The 13961-nt window shown below is 36.0% G+C and overlaps 1 protein-coding gene across 4 annotated transcripts in view; it reads left to right on the plus strand.

Annotated features, from left to right (window-relative positions):
* Positions 1-13961, plus strand: part of WRN (WRN RecQ like helicase) — a 73401-nt gene that overhangs the window by 38570 nt on the left and 20870 nt on the right. For all 4 annotated transcript variants that reach the window (XM_034410843.2, XM_087888296.1, XM_034410841.2 and 1 more), the window contains 9 exons: positions 2344-2525; positions 4022-4123; positions 4407-4499; positions 5969-6110; positions 9731-9901; positions 9986-10080; positions 10645-10717; positions 11949-12025; positions 12438-12522. In XM_034410843.2, coding sequence (XP_034266734.2) covers positions 2344-2525; positions 4022-4123; positions 4407-4499; positions 5969-6110; positions 9731-9901; positions 9986-10080; positions 10645-10717; positions 11949-12025; positions 12438-12522 — 1020 coding nt within the window. The remainder of the gene's footprint in view (positions 1-2343; positions 2526-4021; positions 4124-4406; positions 4500-5968; positions 6111-9730; positions 9902-9985; positions 10081-10644; positions 10718-11948; positions 12026-12437; positions 12523-13961) is intronic.

Raw genomic sequence — 13961 nt, forward strand, 5'->3', positions numbered from 1 at the left:
GAAAAGTGTTCGGAGTTGGTCCAGAATGCAGTTGCGCGAGCTATCGTGGGTGCACCTAGATACACCCACCTTACACCAATTCTCTGCGAGCTGCACTGGCTCCCTATTGGTCTCCGGGCACAATTCAAGATGTTGGTTATTACCTTTAAACCCCTACATGGCTCAGGGCCAGGTTATCTTCGAGACCGCCTTCTACCACATAGCTCCCAGCGACCGGTAAGATCCCACAGAGTTGGTCTCCTCCTGGTCCCGTCAGCTAAACAATGCCGGCTGGCGGGCCCACGGGGGAGGGCCTTCTCTGTGGCTGCCCCAGCTCTCTGGAACCACCCCCACCCTATTGGCCTTCCGAAAAGCGGTGAAGACCTGGCTTTTCCGGCAGGCCTGGGGCCGTTTATCTTGTGATCTTGTGAGATCCGGCCATTAATGGTGTGAATGGGTTTTAATATTTTAATTTTTAGATGTTTTTATAATGGTTTTTTAAATGCATTGTAAGCCGCCCTGAGTCTCTGGAGAAAGGCGGCATATACATTGAAATAATAATAATAATAATAATAATAATAATAATAATAATAATAATAACAACAACAACAACAACAACAACAACAACAACAACAACAACTCGCAAAGCATTTCTGGTCTGCTCTCGAGTTGCCTTATTGAATAAGACAATGCCTTATTGAATTCAACAATACTTCAGTGTTTTTATTCATAGGATCTGGCTAAATGTTTTTTTCTGGCATTTTTAATTGATTATTTCAAAATTTTTGATGAAATATGAATAGTATAGTATAGTTACATTTCTTCCTTTCTTTTGAAGCAATATAGGTATATTATTTACATCGGAGATATGCTATATAAATGCCAATAGTTCAAACCTTGTTTTATATAATCTTTAATTTATGTGGTTGTTTTTTAAGGTCATGACATTTATGCATATATTAATATTCTGAGTATATTTCCTGTTTTTTAAAAAAGGAGGACTGGGAAGACAAACTAGTCAGTCTAACTAGTATCAGGAAGTTTTAACATTTAATATAGAACTTCTGAGGAGTACCTTGAATCTGTTCAATTAATGGTCTATCTAGTACAATTTCATTCATATTTTAGTCCATGATTTGGAATAAAATGATCATATTTCATGTTTTAATCAAACCAGTGTGTGTGTGTGTGTGTGTGTGTGTGTAAACACGCATACACATGTATAGTGGTGCTTTTTATGAAACCTTCTGAATTTTAGTATTTCTGCATAAATATCTAAACATGATCAAGTCCTAAAACTTCTGTGTTTTCCCAAAAATAAGACCTAACCAGAAAATAAGCCCTAGCATGATTTTTCAGGATGCTCATAATATAAGGCCTACCCTCCCCAAATAAGCCCCAGTTAAGAATGTCAGTCAGTCAGATGCATTTACTGTATTTCCTTAAAAAGAAGACCTAATTAGAAAATAAGCCCTAATGCATCTTTTGGAGCAAAAATTAATATAAGACCCGGTCTTATTTTCAGGGAAATGTGGTACTGCTAGATAGATTAAACAAATGAGTGTAAAACATTATACTTGTTCATTTATTTTTTGAGGAAAATGACCCAAAAGTATATATAATATTTGTGTGTGGAAGCTTAAAACAGTTAAATCTATGCTACAATCTAATCACTACAACTGAGTCTTTAATAGCTTACTTAAATGCTTCCCCCCCCCCCTTAAATCACTTCTTGACATTGCATGATATGTTTTGATTCTTGCAGACCTAAATGAAGTTCTCTCCCCAAATCAGGAAGGCAGATTCTAGTTGACTATTTAAAACAAGATTTAACTTCCCAAGAACTTTTTTGACAGTGGGATTGTCAAATCCTGGGAAATCAGAAAGTCCAGACAGTTCAAATGGGTATAAAGATTTATTGGAAGCTTAAACTCTCTAAAAGAATCTGACCTACTAAGGGTCCAAGCAACTTGGCGGTAGATAAGAATTACTGGAATACAAAGTGTGATCTCTTATGGTCGTGAAGGGACTTGAAACTGATGACATGTTTGACCCCTCTCTTGGACTTAGCCTGGTCATCTCCTAAACAGTTCACATCACTGCATGTGTTTTCCTAGAAGGTGAAACATTTGGGGGCACTTTAATTGGGATTCTTGTCCTCAGCAGTGGCATTTTAACATATGTATTGGATTTAGTAAATAATACTTGGAATTCAAATATTGTGTTTCTAAGCTGAGTCTGGCAAAGCATTGACAAGTCATAGTATAAAAATACTTTATGCAGATCAAACATTAACACTGAAAACTGCATTAGTACTGAGATGAATGTAACTTTGATATTGGGGATTTTGGTTCTTTTCTGCAGTGTATAGTCGCTACTATAGCCTTTGGAATGGGCATTAATAAAGCAGACATTCGGACAGTTATACATTATGGAGCCCCAAAGGAAATGGAATCATACTACCAGGAAATTGGAAGGGCTGGTCGTGATGGGCTTCCAGCCTCTTGCTATGTATTGTGGACTCCAGCTGACATGAGCTTCAATAGGTAAGTGCAATTCTGACTTGCTTTGCACGTATAAATATTAAAACAATAGATATAAAACCATGCTGAATATTTTAAACATTTGCAAGTAGCCATTGTTTAGTGACTGCTTTGTTTAGTGACTGTTCACAATTATGAATGTGATGAAAAAGTAATATTGTGATCAATACTCACATTTACACCATTGGCAGATTTGTAAAGCACATAAAAGCTGAAAACGGAAGGAAGACCGTACATGTTCCCATTTCATTTTCATTCCAGATCATTTCATAAATTTAATTCACAATTCTATCCACCTTGTGAAAACTCCTTTTCACCCACATCCAAATGTTTTTATTTCAGTGGAAATTATTTTGCCTATTCTTTTCTCTTTTAATCTTAATTTTATGACTACTTTTTGTGCAAGTGCATCTTTATTTCTTTATACCTTATATCGTATTTTTATTTCAGCATTTTTGTAACTTTATATGTATTTTTTTCATCCAGAGATTTACTTTTCCTACTAAGCATTGTAGAATGAGGTATTAATGAGGTATGAAACTAAGCAGTTTTATACCTCATTAACACAGCTCCTTTCATTCCTGTAGCATTCATAATGTAAATTGATTTTTGTGGCTCAAGCAGCTTCCATTTCTCTTTCTGTTCATTCTAATCTGCCTTGTACTTTTTCTTATGAGTTTTTTCTTCAGTTCTTTCTTTCATTCTTTCCTTTTCATCCATGTCCTTTCCCCCACCCCCAAAATCTATTCTTGACACTATGAAATAATAGCCTGTCCTTTGTTCAAAGCCTGTTATCTTTCTAGCCTTTACTAATTAACTTAATCATAAACAATAACAATTAAAATAAATCTTTTAAATTTATATTTATTCTTTTCCCATGAATGGGAAAGAATATGCCATGAATGGACTTCTGTTTAAAATATAACATTATTTTAAGGAGATACTCATGAAACAGGATCTCTGAATAACCCACTCATTAAATATATTTAACATGTTTTAGTCCATCCACTGACACTTAACAGAATAATTTTTAAGACAACATCTTTATTACATGGACTTACTCTAAACCTGGTTCAAGGATTAGGGAAATACATACTCCCTATACTCTCTTTATTCAGCCACTGTACTCCTCAAAACTGAAAATCATCATACAATGCTATGACTTACCCTTTTCTTAGTTTCACAAATGTACAACATAATCTGATTTTCTTTCTTTCCTTCATTTCATTTCTTAATTCATTCTCTTTATTATTTATCCCTCTCATTTTCCAAGTCACAGTCTTCCATATACTATGGCCACTACCATATTGATATATTCTTGCTGTGTGTGTATGTGTGTATGACCTGTAGCAAATTGATGATTGATGTTATATAACACCATACATTCCTATGTATTGCCTGTTACAGATTTACAATTTGGGGAGGAGGGAGGCAGCAGAAAAATAAATCAGATGAATTATCAGTATTTCAGGTTTTTTTCTATTCTTTTCCTTTTTAAGACACCTAATTAGTGACATACCGGCTGAAAATTTTCGCCTGTACAAACTGAAGATGATGGCCAAGATTGAGGAATATCTATGCTTAAAAAGCTGCAGGCGGAGGTAAGTGTTTATGTTGTATATTTTAGCAAGTGACGAACAGTAGCTTTCAGTAAAGCTAAGTGAGATTTTGAAAAGTCATAGAGGGTTCTGCTGGATTTTTGCACTTGTACCATCAGTTTCATACTTTGAAAAAAATATGTTTGTCTCAGGATAATTCAAGGACAAATAATGAGCTCCTATGTGAATTAATTAATGATGATGATTTCAGCTCATTGTTTTCTTCAATGAATTTAACATGTACATTCTTGTTCTTTTATTTAATTCCCAACGTTCTCTTGGGCAGAATCATCTTGTCTCATTTTGAAGACAAACAACTCCGAAAGGCATCGAGAGGCATCATGGGAACAGAAAAATGTTGTGATAATTGCAGATCGAGGTAAATGTTGCACCCCAAAGATTTAAGGTTTGGAACCACCTTCCCTCAGCAGATAAATGGATAATGGCTCTCTGCTAATGAAGTATTCTTAAACTGTCATTACTTTTAACATAAAGAATATATCAGTATATGGTATGCTATTCAGTCATTCACTGCCAAAAGTTAATTCACAGAATATAATTTTATTTTAGTTTCACTATTTTACATTTATAATCTAAAGAATTAAGTTGCCAAAGATAGATTTTCTATATTTTATTCACACAATAAATTTGTGAGATCAGTTAACGTAAGTCAGAACTAGAATTATCTAAGGACATGAAAGTTTTTGAACCCATTTTGTTGTTATCTGATCTGACATTGGGCCACCTACCCCATTTAATTCAAGCTAAAGTGCTTGAATTTCCTAATTTGGGAAAAATGCAGCTGACCAGACAGAAGACATGATAAAAATTTATGAGGCTGCATCAAGATAGCAATTAAATCACTCAGCCTGGCAACCATCAATCCATGCATTGATAGCATTGCAATTAGAATATTGCAAAATATTCAGTTTGAAGTTTTCTCTGAAAAGTGCCTAGATGCTTTCATTGGTATATAATGATGTACGTGGACATTCAACCAGTGCAAAATCCCTGGGTCCATATCCTGTCCGGATTGAAGGTTCAATACTGATTTTCAGTTGTTGGTGCTTCACTATTTACAGCCCTGAATGCTTTAGGCTTTATTGTTTGAGAGACAAGCAGAGATTGGTTTGAAAACCATTGGGCAACATTCTGCATCAATGCAATTATGGGGCAGAAGGAATATTTTTATTAGATGACATGAATGTATGAGTAGGAATGAGATGTGAATAAAGAAAAAGTAATTGGGATATTTGGAGACTAGTAACAAATCTGAAATATGTCTGCTTATAAAAATGTCTGCTTTTAAACAGTGATCTCAGAGTAGCGAGACATTTAAATGTTTGTGTGTATGGTGTGTGTGTGTTTTTGTGTTTGATGGCAAATCAAATGAAGTTTAACATTTGAACTTAAAAATAGAAAATAAAGTAATAACATTCTTAAGGAGGAAAGGGAAATGAGAGCACATTGAAAATTGTAGAGATTTATATGGGAAAGATAATGATACATCAACAAATGCAATTGAAACAAACATACTAATATCCAAGAAAAATAATGAAATGAGGGTCATAGTATTGTGAGAATATTGAAAAAGATAAGTTTGAAGGTTTTTTACTAATACCGTTTTGTCAAGAAGTGTAAATAAGATGAAGACTAATTTGCCCATTGGTCTTGATGACATCAGTGATTAGAAAAGAAGCATTTTCTAGGTTGCTTTTCCGATTATGCGAGGTTGTAATGTAATGATTTGACTGTATACCTGTATAAGAAAGAGAAAAATACTCACCCGCCCCCCAAATTTTTTTGATAACAGTTATAAACAATGTATACATGTTGGTGCAATTCTAGGAACATTCTTTGTGCTTCGGAAATTAGCCCTCAACGGATTTTTGAAGATTTTGGTCAGCAAGCAAGCAAACTGATGTCTGCAGTATGTACTCTAAAGGAGAGATTTGGCATGGGGGTTCCAATATTGTTTCTCAGAGGATCTGTAAGTATGGTAAATTGATGCAAATTTGGTAATGTTATTTGCATGGTAGTGGGCAAATGGTGGGTCTGGGAGTGCAAGCATTCTAGGATTTTCTACTTCTTATTAATTCAGTATTATTCATTACCTATGAAAGAACAAGCTCTGTGCTACTTACTGTGGTAACAGAAAGTTTGTGAGTTAAAGAGTATACATAAGATTGTGTCCCATTCCATTATTTGCTAAATATTCACAAACTTTCTTTCACAACTTTGTGCATTCTGTAGAGCTTTCATATTTGACTAAATGTTGTTTTAATTTTAATAAATATAATTTATGTTTTAATTTTCACCTTTTTATCTATCCTACCATAGGACAGATTAAGTGAAATAATGCTATCATCTCTCATGTCCTCTCTTGTCATTCCATAATCCAGCATTTGGGCTTTTTTTTCCCCCATGGGCACTGAAACCCCATGGTTTCAAATAAAACCCTGTGCAACAATTTCTTGCCAGTTTTCTTTTCTAAAAATACTGTGTATGACTGAGAGCCTTTTCTATTATGCAGTACTAAAAACGTATAAAAATCACTTTGAATAGTCAGAAAGTGCTATGGCAATACTTCCTTCTATTAGTTATTTAAGGTAGGTCATTCAGTATGTATGAAATTGGCTATTTTAAGAGCTATTCACTGTTTCATTCAACTGAAATTGAAAAATGCCTTAGGAAAAGAATTAATTTTCAGTTAATCTTCTGTATTAACTGTAGAATATGTCAGAAAGTTTCTTCTGCTGTTATGGTTTAAGAAACTGTTTTAATTATTATAATAGGAAACTATACTTTTGCTTTTTATGTTTTACTGATTATTTACTGTAATTAACAGTATTTCAGATGCAAAGTCTAATATATTATTCTATGTAGTTTTTATTTGTATGTGTAACAAGTATTTAATGGTTTGATAATAATATTAAAATAATTAGAAATGTCCTTTACAAAGCATAAGTCCAGATATAAATAATTTACACCACGTTCACCCATGGTTTGTGAAGAATTGTTTTATCATCAGCTTTGTTCAACCTAGTAAACTTTGGGTAAAAATAAGCACAGGTGTGTTCCTAAACAGATTTCAAGTGAGTCACCAGAGAGATCAGATTTCACCTGTTATTTGAAATTTGAATCCATCTTCAGTGGTGATCAAATTCTCCTGGGAACTTTCAAATTAAAAAGTTGCCTCAGCTGAAATCCTACACTATCCCTATTAAGTCAAAGGAGGGTTTAAAACTTTCAAAATATGGCTTCTTCAGTTGTGAGATTTTTTGTTTGTTTCATTTTGTAGATGCCAATTTCCAACACTTTGTGTTTGTGGACATGTGAAATGATGCATACCATTCTATTAAGGCCCCAAATTGAGTTACAAACCAGAGCAAAAATAAAAATGATGAAACAAGTCCAAGAGAAAGATATTAAAAGAGAAAATAATAACTACATGAAAGTGATATCCATTTGGCATCTCTCCAGCAACTAAATGCTCTTTGTTCCAGCAGAAAGCTCTAATGAAGGTAGAAAGGAATACGGATACTTCATCTACCCTGTGCATAGCCTGATCAAAAATCTGCTCTTAGACCATTTGGAGAGATGGTGCAAAGGATTGTTGGGAGAATAGGTCATCAAACATATCAAGCTCTCATTACTGCTTTTTAACATTTCATCAGTAGGTTACCAATAGGATACAATCCATGCAAAACATGAAAGAGTATTAACATACTTTGCCCAACTAAGACATGCTGGTAATTTCTACCCTAAAATTGTTTCCCCTAAAATAAGACATCCCCTGATAATAAGCCCAATCGGGCTTTTGAGCGCATGCATTAAAATAAGCCCTCCCCTGAAAATAAGCCCTCCCCAAAAATATTTAAATGCATGTGCAGCTGGTCCCCGCCATTTCCTCCATGTACCCCAAAATAATAAGACCTCCCCGAAAATAAGGCCAAATGCTTATTTCGGGGTTCAAAAAAATTTAAGACAGGGTCTTATTTTTGGGGAAACACGGTAGTCAAACTGATACCATACTTTCTAAAAGTGAAATTTTAAGTCATGATTTCAAATGCCTTGAATACATACTGTAAGTTAACATTGTCAGAAAGAGGGGAAGGGAGAAAGAATAATGTGGCCATGTGGCCTACAAATTTACCAAAGGGATTTTTATAGAGAAAATGCTGCAGTATAAAATGTGCTTCTTGTAACAGGATTCAGATACTGTCCTGGCTCAAGACTTTAGCAAAGTCATTAACAGTCCAGGGAATAAAATGAAGAGAGGCATATGCTGTTGAGTAGACTACATTTTTGTCCCAGTTTAGCCCAAGGTTTGAGATGCAGAATATTCTTTACCTGGGTACAGTTGAGTAGACAAAGCAAAAACCATTCCCTGATCCAACTGAAGATTTGAGGATTCCTGAAGATATAAACATAGAATTGTTGGGGGGGAGGGGAAACGGGAAGGTTATGTCGCAAAAATTGTTTCAATGCCTTTGCTTTTAGGATCCAGTTTCTTAAAATCTGATTTGCTTTCTTATTCTTCCAGTTAGGCTAAGCACATTAATAGTTAAATGTAATTTTTTTCATTTCAGATGAACTTTTCTTAAAAAAAAAAGCTTAAATAAAAAACAAACTTGCCTCCAGTGATATATTTTGAATTGACTTTTATCTATTTTATTCTATTTTAAATTTAGCCTATACTGGAAAAAAGGTCTTCCTTTTCAGGAAACATCAATATAAATATATAAACCCTTCTGCAACTTCCTTTTCCATAGAAATCTAATATAGCTTGTTTATCTTTTATTACGCTGGTTCTCTGTGAAGAGGCAGTCATTTTCTATATATTAGAAAGATGTATATTTCTTGAATGGTCTCTACATGGGGCTCCCCTTGAACAGCACTCAGAGGCTCCAGCTGGTCCAGAATGCGGCCGCGCGGTTGGTTATGGGCGCAACCCATTGTGCCCACGTGACACCCCTCCTGCGTGAGCTGCACTGGCTCCCAGTGGTCTTCCGGGTGCGATTCAAGGTGTTGGTTACCACCTTTAAAGCGCTCCATGGCATAGGACCCGGGTACCTTCAAGACCGACTTCTGCCACCAACAGCCTCCCACCGGCCAGTTCGCTTCCACAGAGTGCCATCAGCCAAGTTATGTCGGCTGACGACACCCAGGGGGAGGGCCTTCTCTGTGGGAGCCCCTGCCCTGTGGAATGAACTGCCCCTGGAAATGCGTAAGATCTCCGACCTCCGTGTATTTCGCTGTGCCCTCAAGACCCTGCTGTTCCGCCAGGCCGGGCTATCAATGTAATGATTTTTAAATTGGGTGTTTTAAATTTTTGGGGTTTTAAATCTGAGCCGAAATTATTTAATAATTTTAACTATTTTTAACTAATGTCTGTCTTTGTGCTTTTAATAGGCTGTACACCGCCCTGAGTCCTTCGGGAGAAGGGCGGTATAGAAATAAAATTATTTATTTATTTATTTTATTTGATGGGATAATGGAAAGGCTGCATTGTAAAGTGATGACAGTATAGAATTATGCAGAAGCAAATAGTGCCTTTTAAATACTGTATTCTTGAGTGTATTACTAGCCTTTTTTGTTTTAAACCAGTCTTCTAAGCGTCTCCCAGACAATTTCCGGAGTTACGCTCTGTTTGGAAGCGGGAAGGATTGGCCAGAGCACTCATGGAAGGCATTGGGCCGACATCTCATGCTTGAGGGTTTTCTTAAAGAAGTTTCTGGTCAAAACAAGTTTCAAGTCATGTGCATGCTTACTGAGAAGGTAGGTTTGTAGTCATCAGACAAAGTGCTCAGTTAAGTGACTATTTGGGGTATCAGTGTATTAAGTAATTTGTTTTGCTCTCAGGGTAAAGATTGGCTCAGTAAATCAAGACAAGGGCAGACACAAAGCCTTTTCCTTCCATCTGATGAGGAGCTATGCTTAAAGAAACCTACTCCAAGGTGATTATATCTTCTGATTCTGAAGGGCATGCATTTCAAGCCATTCTGTCAGTCAGTCCAGGAGACTTTTTGTTGTTGTTTCTAGACTAGTCAAAATTTCTGGATTCTACAATTCTCAGAATTCTTTGCCAGCCAAAGTAATATATTTTGTGCTTTCAAATCTCTGGATATTTAGGGTTGAATGTTTTTCCAAGGCTGCTAGTTAAGAATTAGTTTTTATTTGTAAATACTGTGACAAAAGTGTTAAAAGATAAAAGTTAGCCAGTGTAAGTAAATAGTTGCTACCTTCTTTAACATGTTGAGCTTTATATTGTGTGAAAGTAGTACATTTAAACTCACAGCTCTTTTGCCTATGTATATGCAGAATTGGTTTAATTGTAGCCATCTCTTTTTCTGTTTTGAGCTCAGCTTGTGTTTTGAGCTTTGTACTTCCTTCCAAGTTGCTTGAGATAATATGCTTCAAATTCAGAATTGTTTGAATCAGAATGCTTTGCAAAGAATGTTTACTGTGGGATTGGTTTTTGCTTTCAGGATGTCTAAACTCCTTTATCTTCCCCTTTTCAGTAATAAACAAATCTCTGCAGAAGCAGGACATGTTTCCAGTACTGGGTTACCTCTGTCAACACTCAGGAAACAGGTCTGTGTTATATCAGAGATACATCTTTTCTGGTAACCTAGAGATATTATCTCTTAGTCAGAGGCAGTAGCAATATGAATAGCGCAGATTATACATAACAGATCTATCAGCTGTCGTTAATAGAGGAATTATTGTTAGACAATTTCCATATGGAAACAAAATTGCTGAATTTAGAAATGGTTGAAAGAGCTTTACTGAAACTATTTTCCTGATAATTGCATGCATTCCTCCAGTTGGAGGAAAAATCTAGCAGCATAAATTAATCAGTTGAAATTAGTGTTCTTGTGGGTTTGAGATGAAATATGTCTGGTATATAGATGATCAGAAGAATCCAGCATATTTGTTAATTGTGGGTTAAAATTGAAGCTACCTGGTAAAATGAACCATAGTTCTGTAAGATATTATTGAAAGAAGAAATGTTAATTGTGACAAAAGAAAGTAAATGACAAATTACTTGTGAGATTCATTAGAGAACAATGTTTCATTATAAAATCAGCAGTGAGCATTTATTACAGTTCTGTGCAGCTCACCACAAACAGCAATAAGAACATAAAGGAAATAATTAAAAGCAGCATCTAGAAAACAGTGACCAGCCAACAGTTCCCAGTCTTTGGGCTACAGTCTCACCTGATTACAGTGTTTGGTGAAAGAACCAGCATTTTAAGGCCTTCCAGGAGGCAAAAAGAATTAAGGCTTGCTGGATCTCGTAGGGAGGATATTTCACAGAGCAGGCATCAGAAAGCCAGATAAAATTGTACAAAATCCAGTTGATCTAAAAAAGATATATGTACATTTTTATTTCTGGTTCCTCAATAAAAGGGGTAGAAAAATCAGTAACATGTTGGAATAAGAATTTACACTCAGAAATTTAAATTGGTTAGTTTCTGAAATGATGCTGGCTTTCATTCTTATCCAAGAAGTCAAGAGGCTGTTCTGTATTTTGGCTCAGATGATGCCTACCATGGTTGCATTGGCATTTTTGCTGAACTGTAACATAATTAGTTTCATATCATATTTAGTTCAGTATTATCTTTACATTTCTCCACTCTTCAAAGTTAATGCTTCCTGTTATTGAAACCCAAGCAAACTGTGGTGATGTGATTTGTTCCTAATCCTATTAAATTACTTGTAAAGTTGTATATTCTTAAAACTTTTGTATTTAAATGTATCCAAAAAACATTATAAGATGCATATCCATTTTCTCTTTTTTTTAATTTCTACATTACTGAAGAACACTCCTCTGCATGAAATGTTTTCCTATTCAGAAATTAGTAAGAGGTCCAGCCAGAGTATACTTTCAGATAAAAGGTATTTCTGAAAATAATTAGTTTTTCTTTTTCTGTAGTTTTTTTTTTATTTCTTCATATTAATGTTTGTTGAGAATGTTGGGTGGATAGAAGTTGGAATGCTCTATAATAAGTTTGTATGGTATATGCTGATGCTATTGTCACCAATTTAAATTTAGGAATGGCTTTTTCACTGAATATCTTTAAAATGTGGTAATTTTCCCAGAGAAACAAAACATGTCAGTTCCTTGTAGAAAGATTAATAGCAGCATCTATTCCTCCAGCTTGTGCCATAAGCATGCCTTTCATACTTGATCCAATAAGCATTTCACAAGGCTTTTGGTTCCTTCATTCATTGGCCCCTTCTAGGAAAATGCAAGCGTTTATGTGCTCTTATTTGTCTTATTTGCTGCTATTTGTTTTTCTTTCAATAGTAGTGGCCCTATGCAGTTATCACAGCCTTCCACCTCTCTGAGTGATACAGAAACTGTTATATCTGAAAGGGAGAAGGAATTGCAGGTTAGTATACCCAGTGTTTGGTGATTAGATTCATACAAGAACCAGGTTTCTTTCATGATTATTTATTTATTTATTTGATTTTTATACTGCCCTTCTCCAACAGGACTCAGGGCGGTGAACAGCCGAGATAAAAACATAACATATAAAATTTAAAAACAGTTTAAAAGACATTAAATAATTTTGGCCCATAATTTAAAACAACCCAGTTAAAACCAATTTCAAATTAAAACCAAAAGGATGGGATCAAGCCAGCCCGGCTAGATGAAATAAATGAGTTTTCAGGGCCCGACGAAAAGTCCGGAGGTCTGGTATCGTGCATATCTCTGGGGGTAGGTCGTTCCAGAGGGCAGGTGCCGCCACCGAGAAGGCTCTCCCCCTGGGGGTCGCCAGCCGACATTGTCTGGCCGACGGCACCCTGAGAAGGCCCTCTCTGTGCGAGCAAACTGGCCGGTGGGAGGTTATTGGCGGCAGAAGGCGGTCTCTTAGATACCCCGGCCCTAAGCCATGGAGCGCTTTAAAGGTGGTCACCAACACCTTGAAGCGCACACCGGAAGCCAGTGCAGCTCGCCCAGGAGAGGTGTCACATGGGAGCGCCCCGTTTCTCCCATAATCCCCCGCGATATTTCTATAAAATCATTATGATTTTATAGATATCATAATGAATGGATTGATTTAGTTTTAATCAAAGTGAAAACTAAGTCATACCTCACTGGGCATTTGTTGATCCCTGTTTCTTTTGTCAAAATGCGGAAAGTATTATTACACTGTTGTGCTATGATTTCTGCTGCTTTGGAAAATTGTTGCAATGTCATGGCACAGATATAAAGGGACAAGGCTGATAGTAAGACACTGCTTTCATCATGCTAATCTGTTTGACTCCCTCAGGATGTCATCTGAGTAAAACTTAATAATTTGGAAGAGAAGAGAATAATGATATTGATTCTGAATGATGTACTCACATCTAAGAAAGATAGTTTGGCATAGTGGTTAAAAGCCTCAGGCTAGAAACTGAATTCTAGTCCCACTTGAAGCATGAAACCATTTGGTTGACCTTGGGGCAGTCATTCCCTCTTAGTTTATTTATTTATTAAATTTATTTATTTATTAAATTTTTATACCACCCCCTCTCCCGAAGGACTCGGGGCGGTGAACAGCCAAGATTAAAAAACATACAATATAAACATTAAAATACATTTAAAACAAAATTAAATCCAAAATGGCTCCCCAATTTAAAACGCCTTACCCATAACCCTATAATTAAAACAAATTTAAAATTTCCACATTAAAAGGGGGAAGATTTAGGCCAGGCCAGCTTGGTGAAATAGAAGAGTCTTAAGTGCGCGGCGGAAGGTGCGCAGATCCGGGATCCTCCGTATCTCTGGGGGGAGCTCGTTCCAGATCATAGGTGCCCCCACAGAGAAGGCTCTCCCCTAGGGGCC

The sequence above is a fragment of the Pantherophis guttatus genome, chromosome 2 (genome assembly GCF_059756535.1).
Source record: "Pantherophis guttatus breed Tessera chromosome 2, ASM5975653v1, whole genome shotgun sequence".
In the NCBI taxonomy this organism is placed as follows: domain Eukaryota; kingdom Metazoa; phylum Chordata; class Lepidosauria; order Squamata; family Colubridae; genus Pantherophis; species Pantherophis guttatus.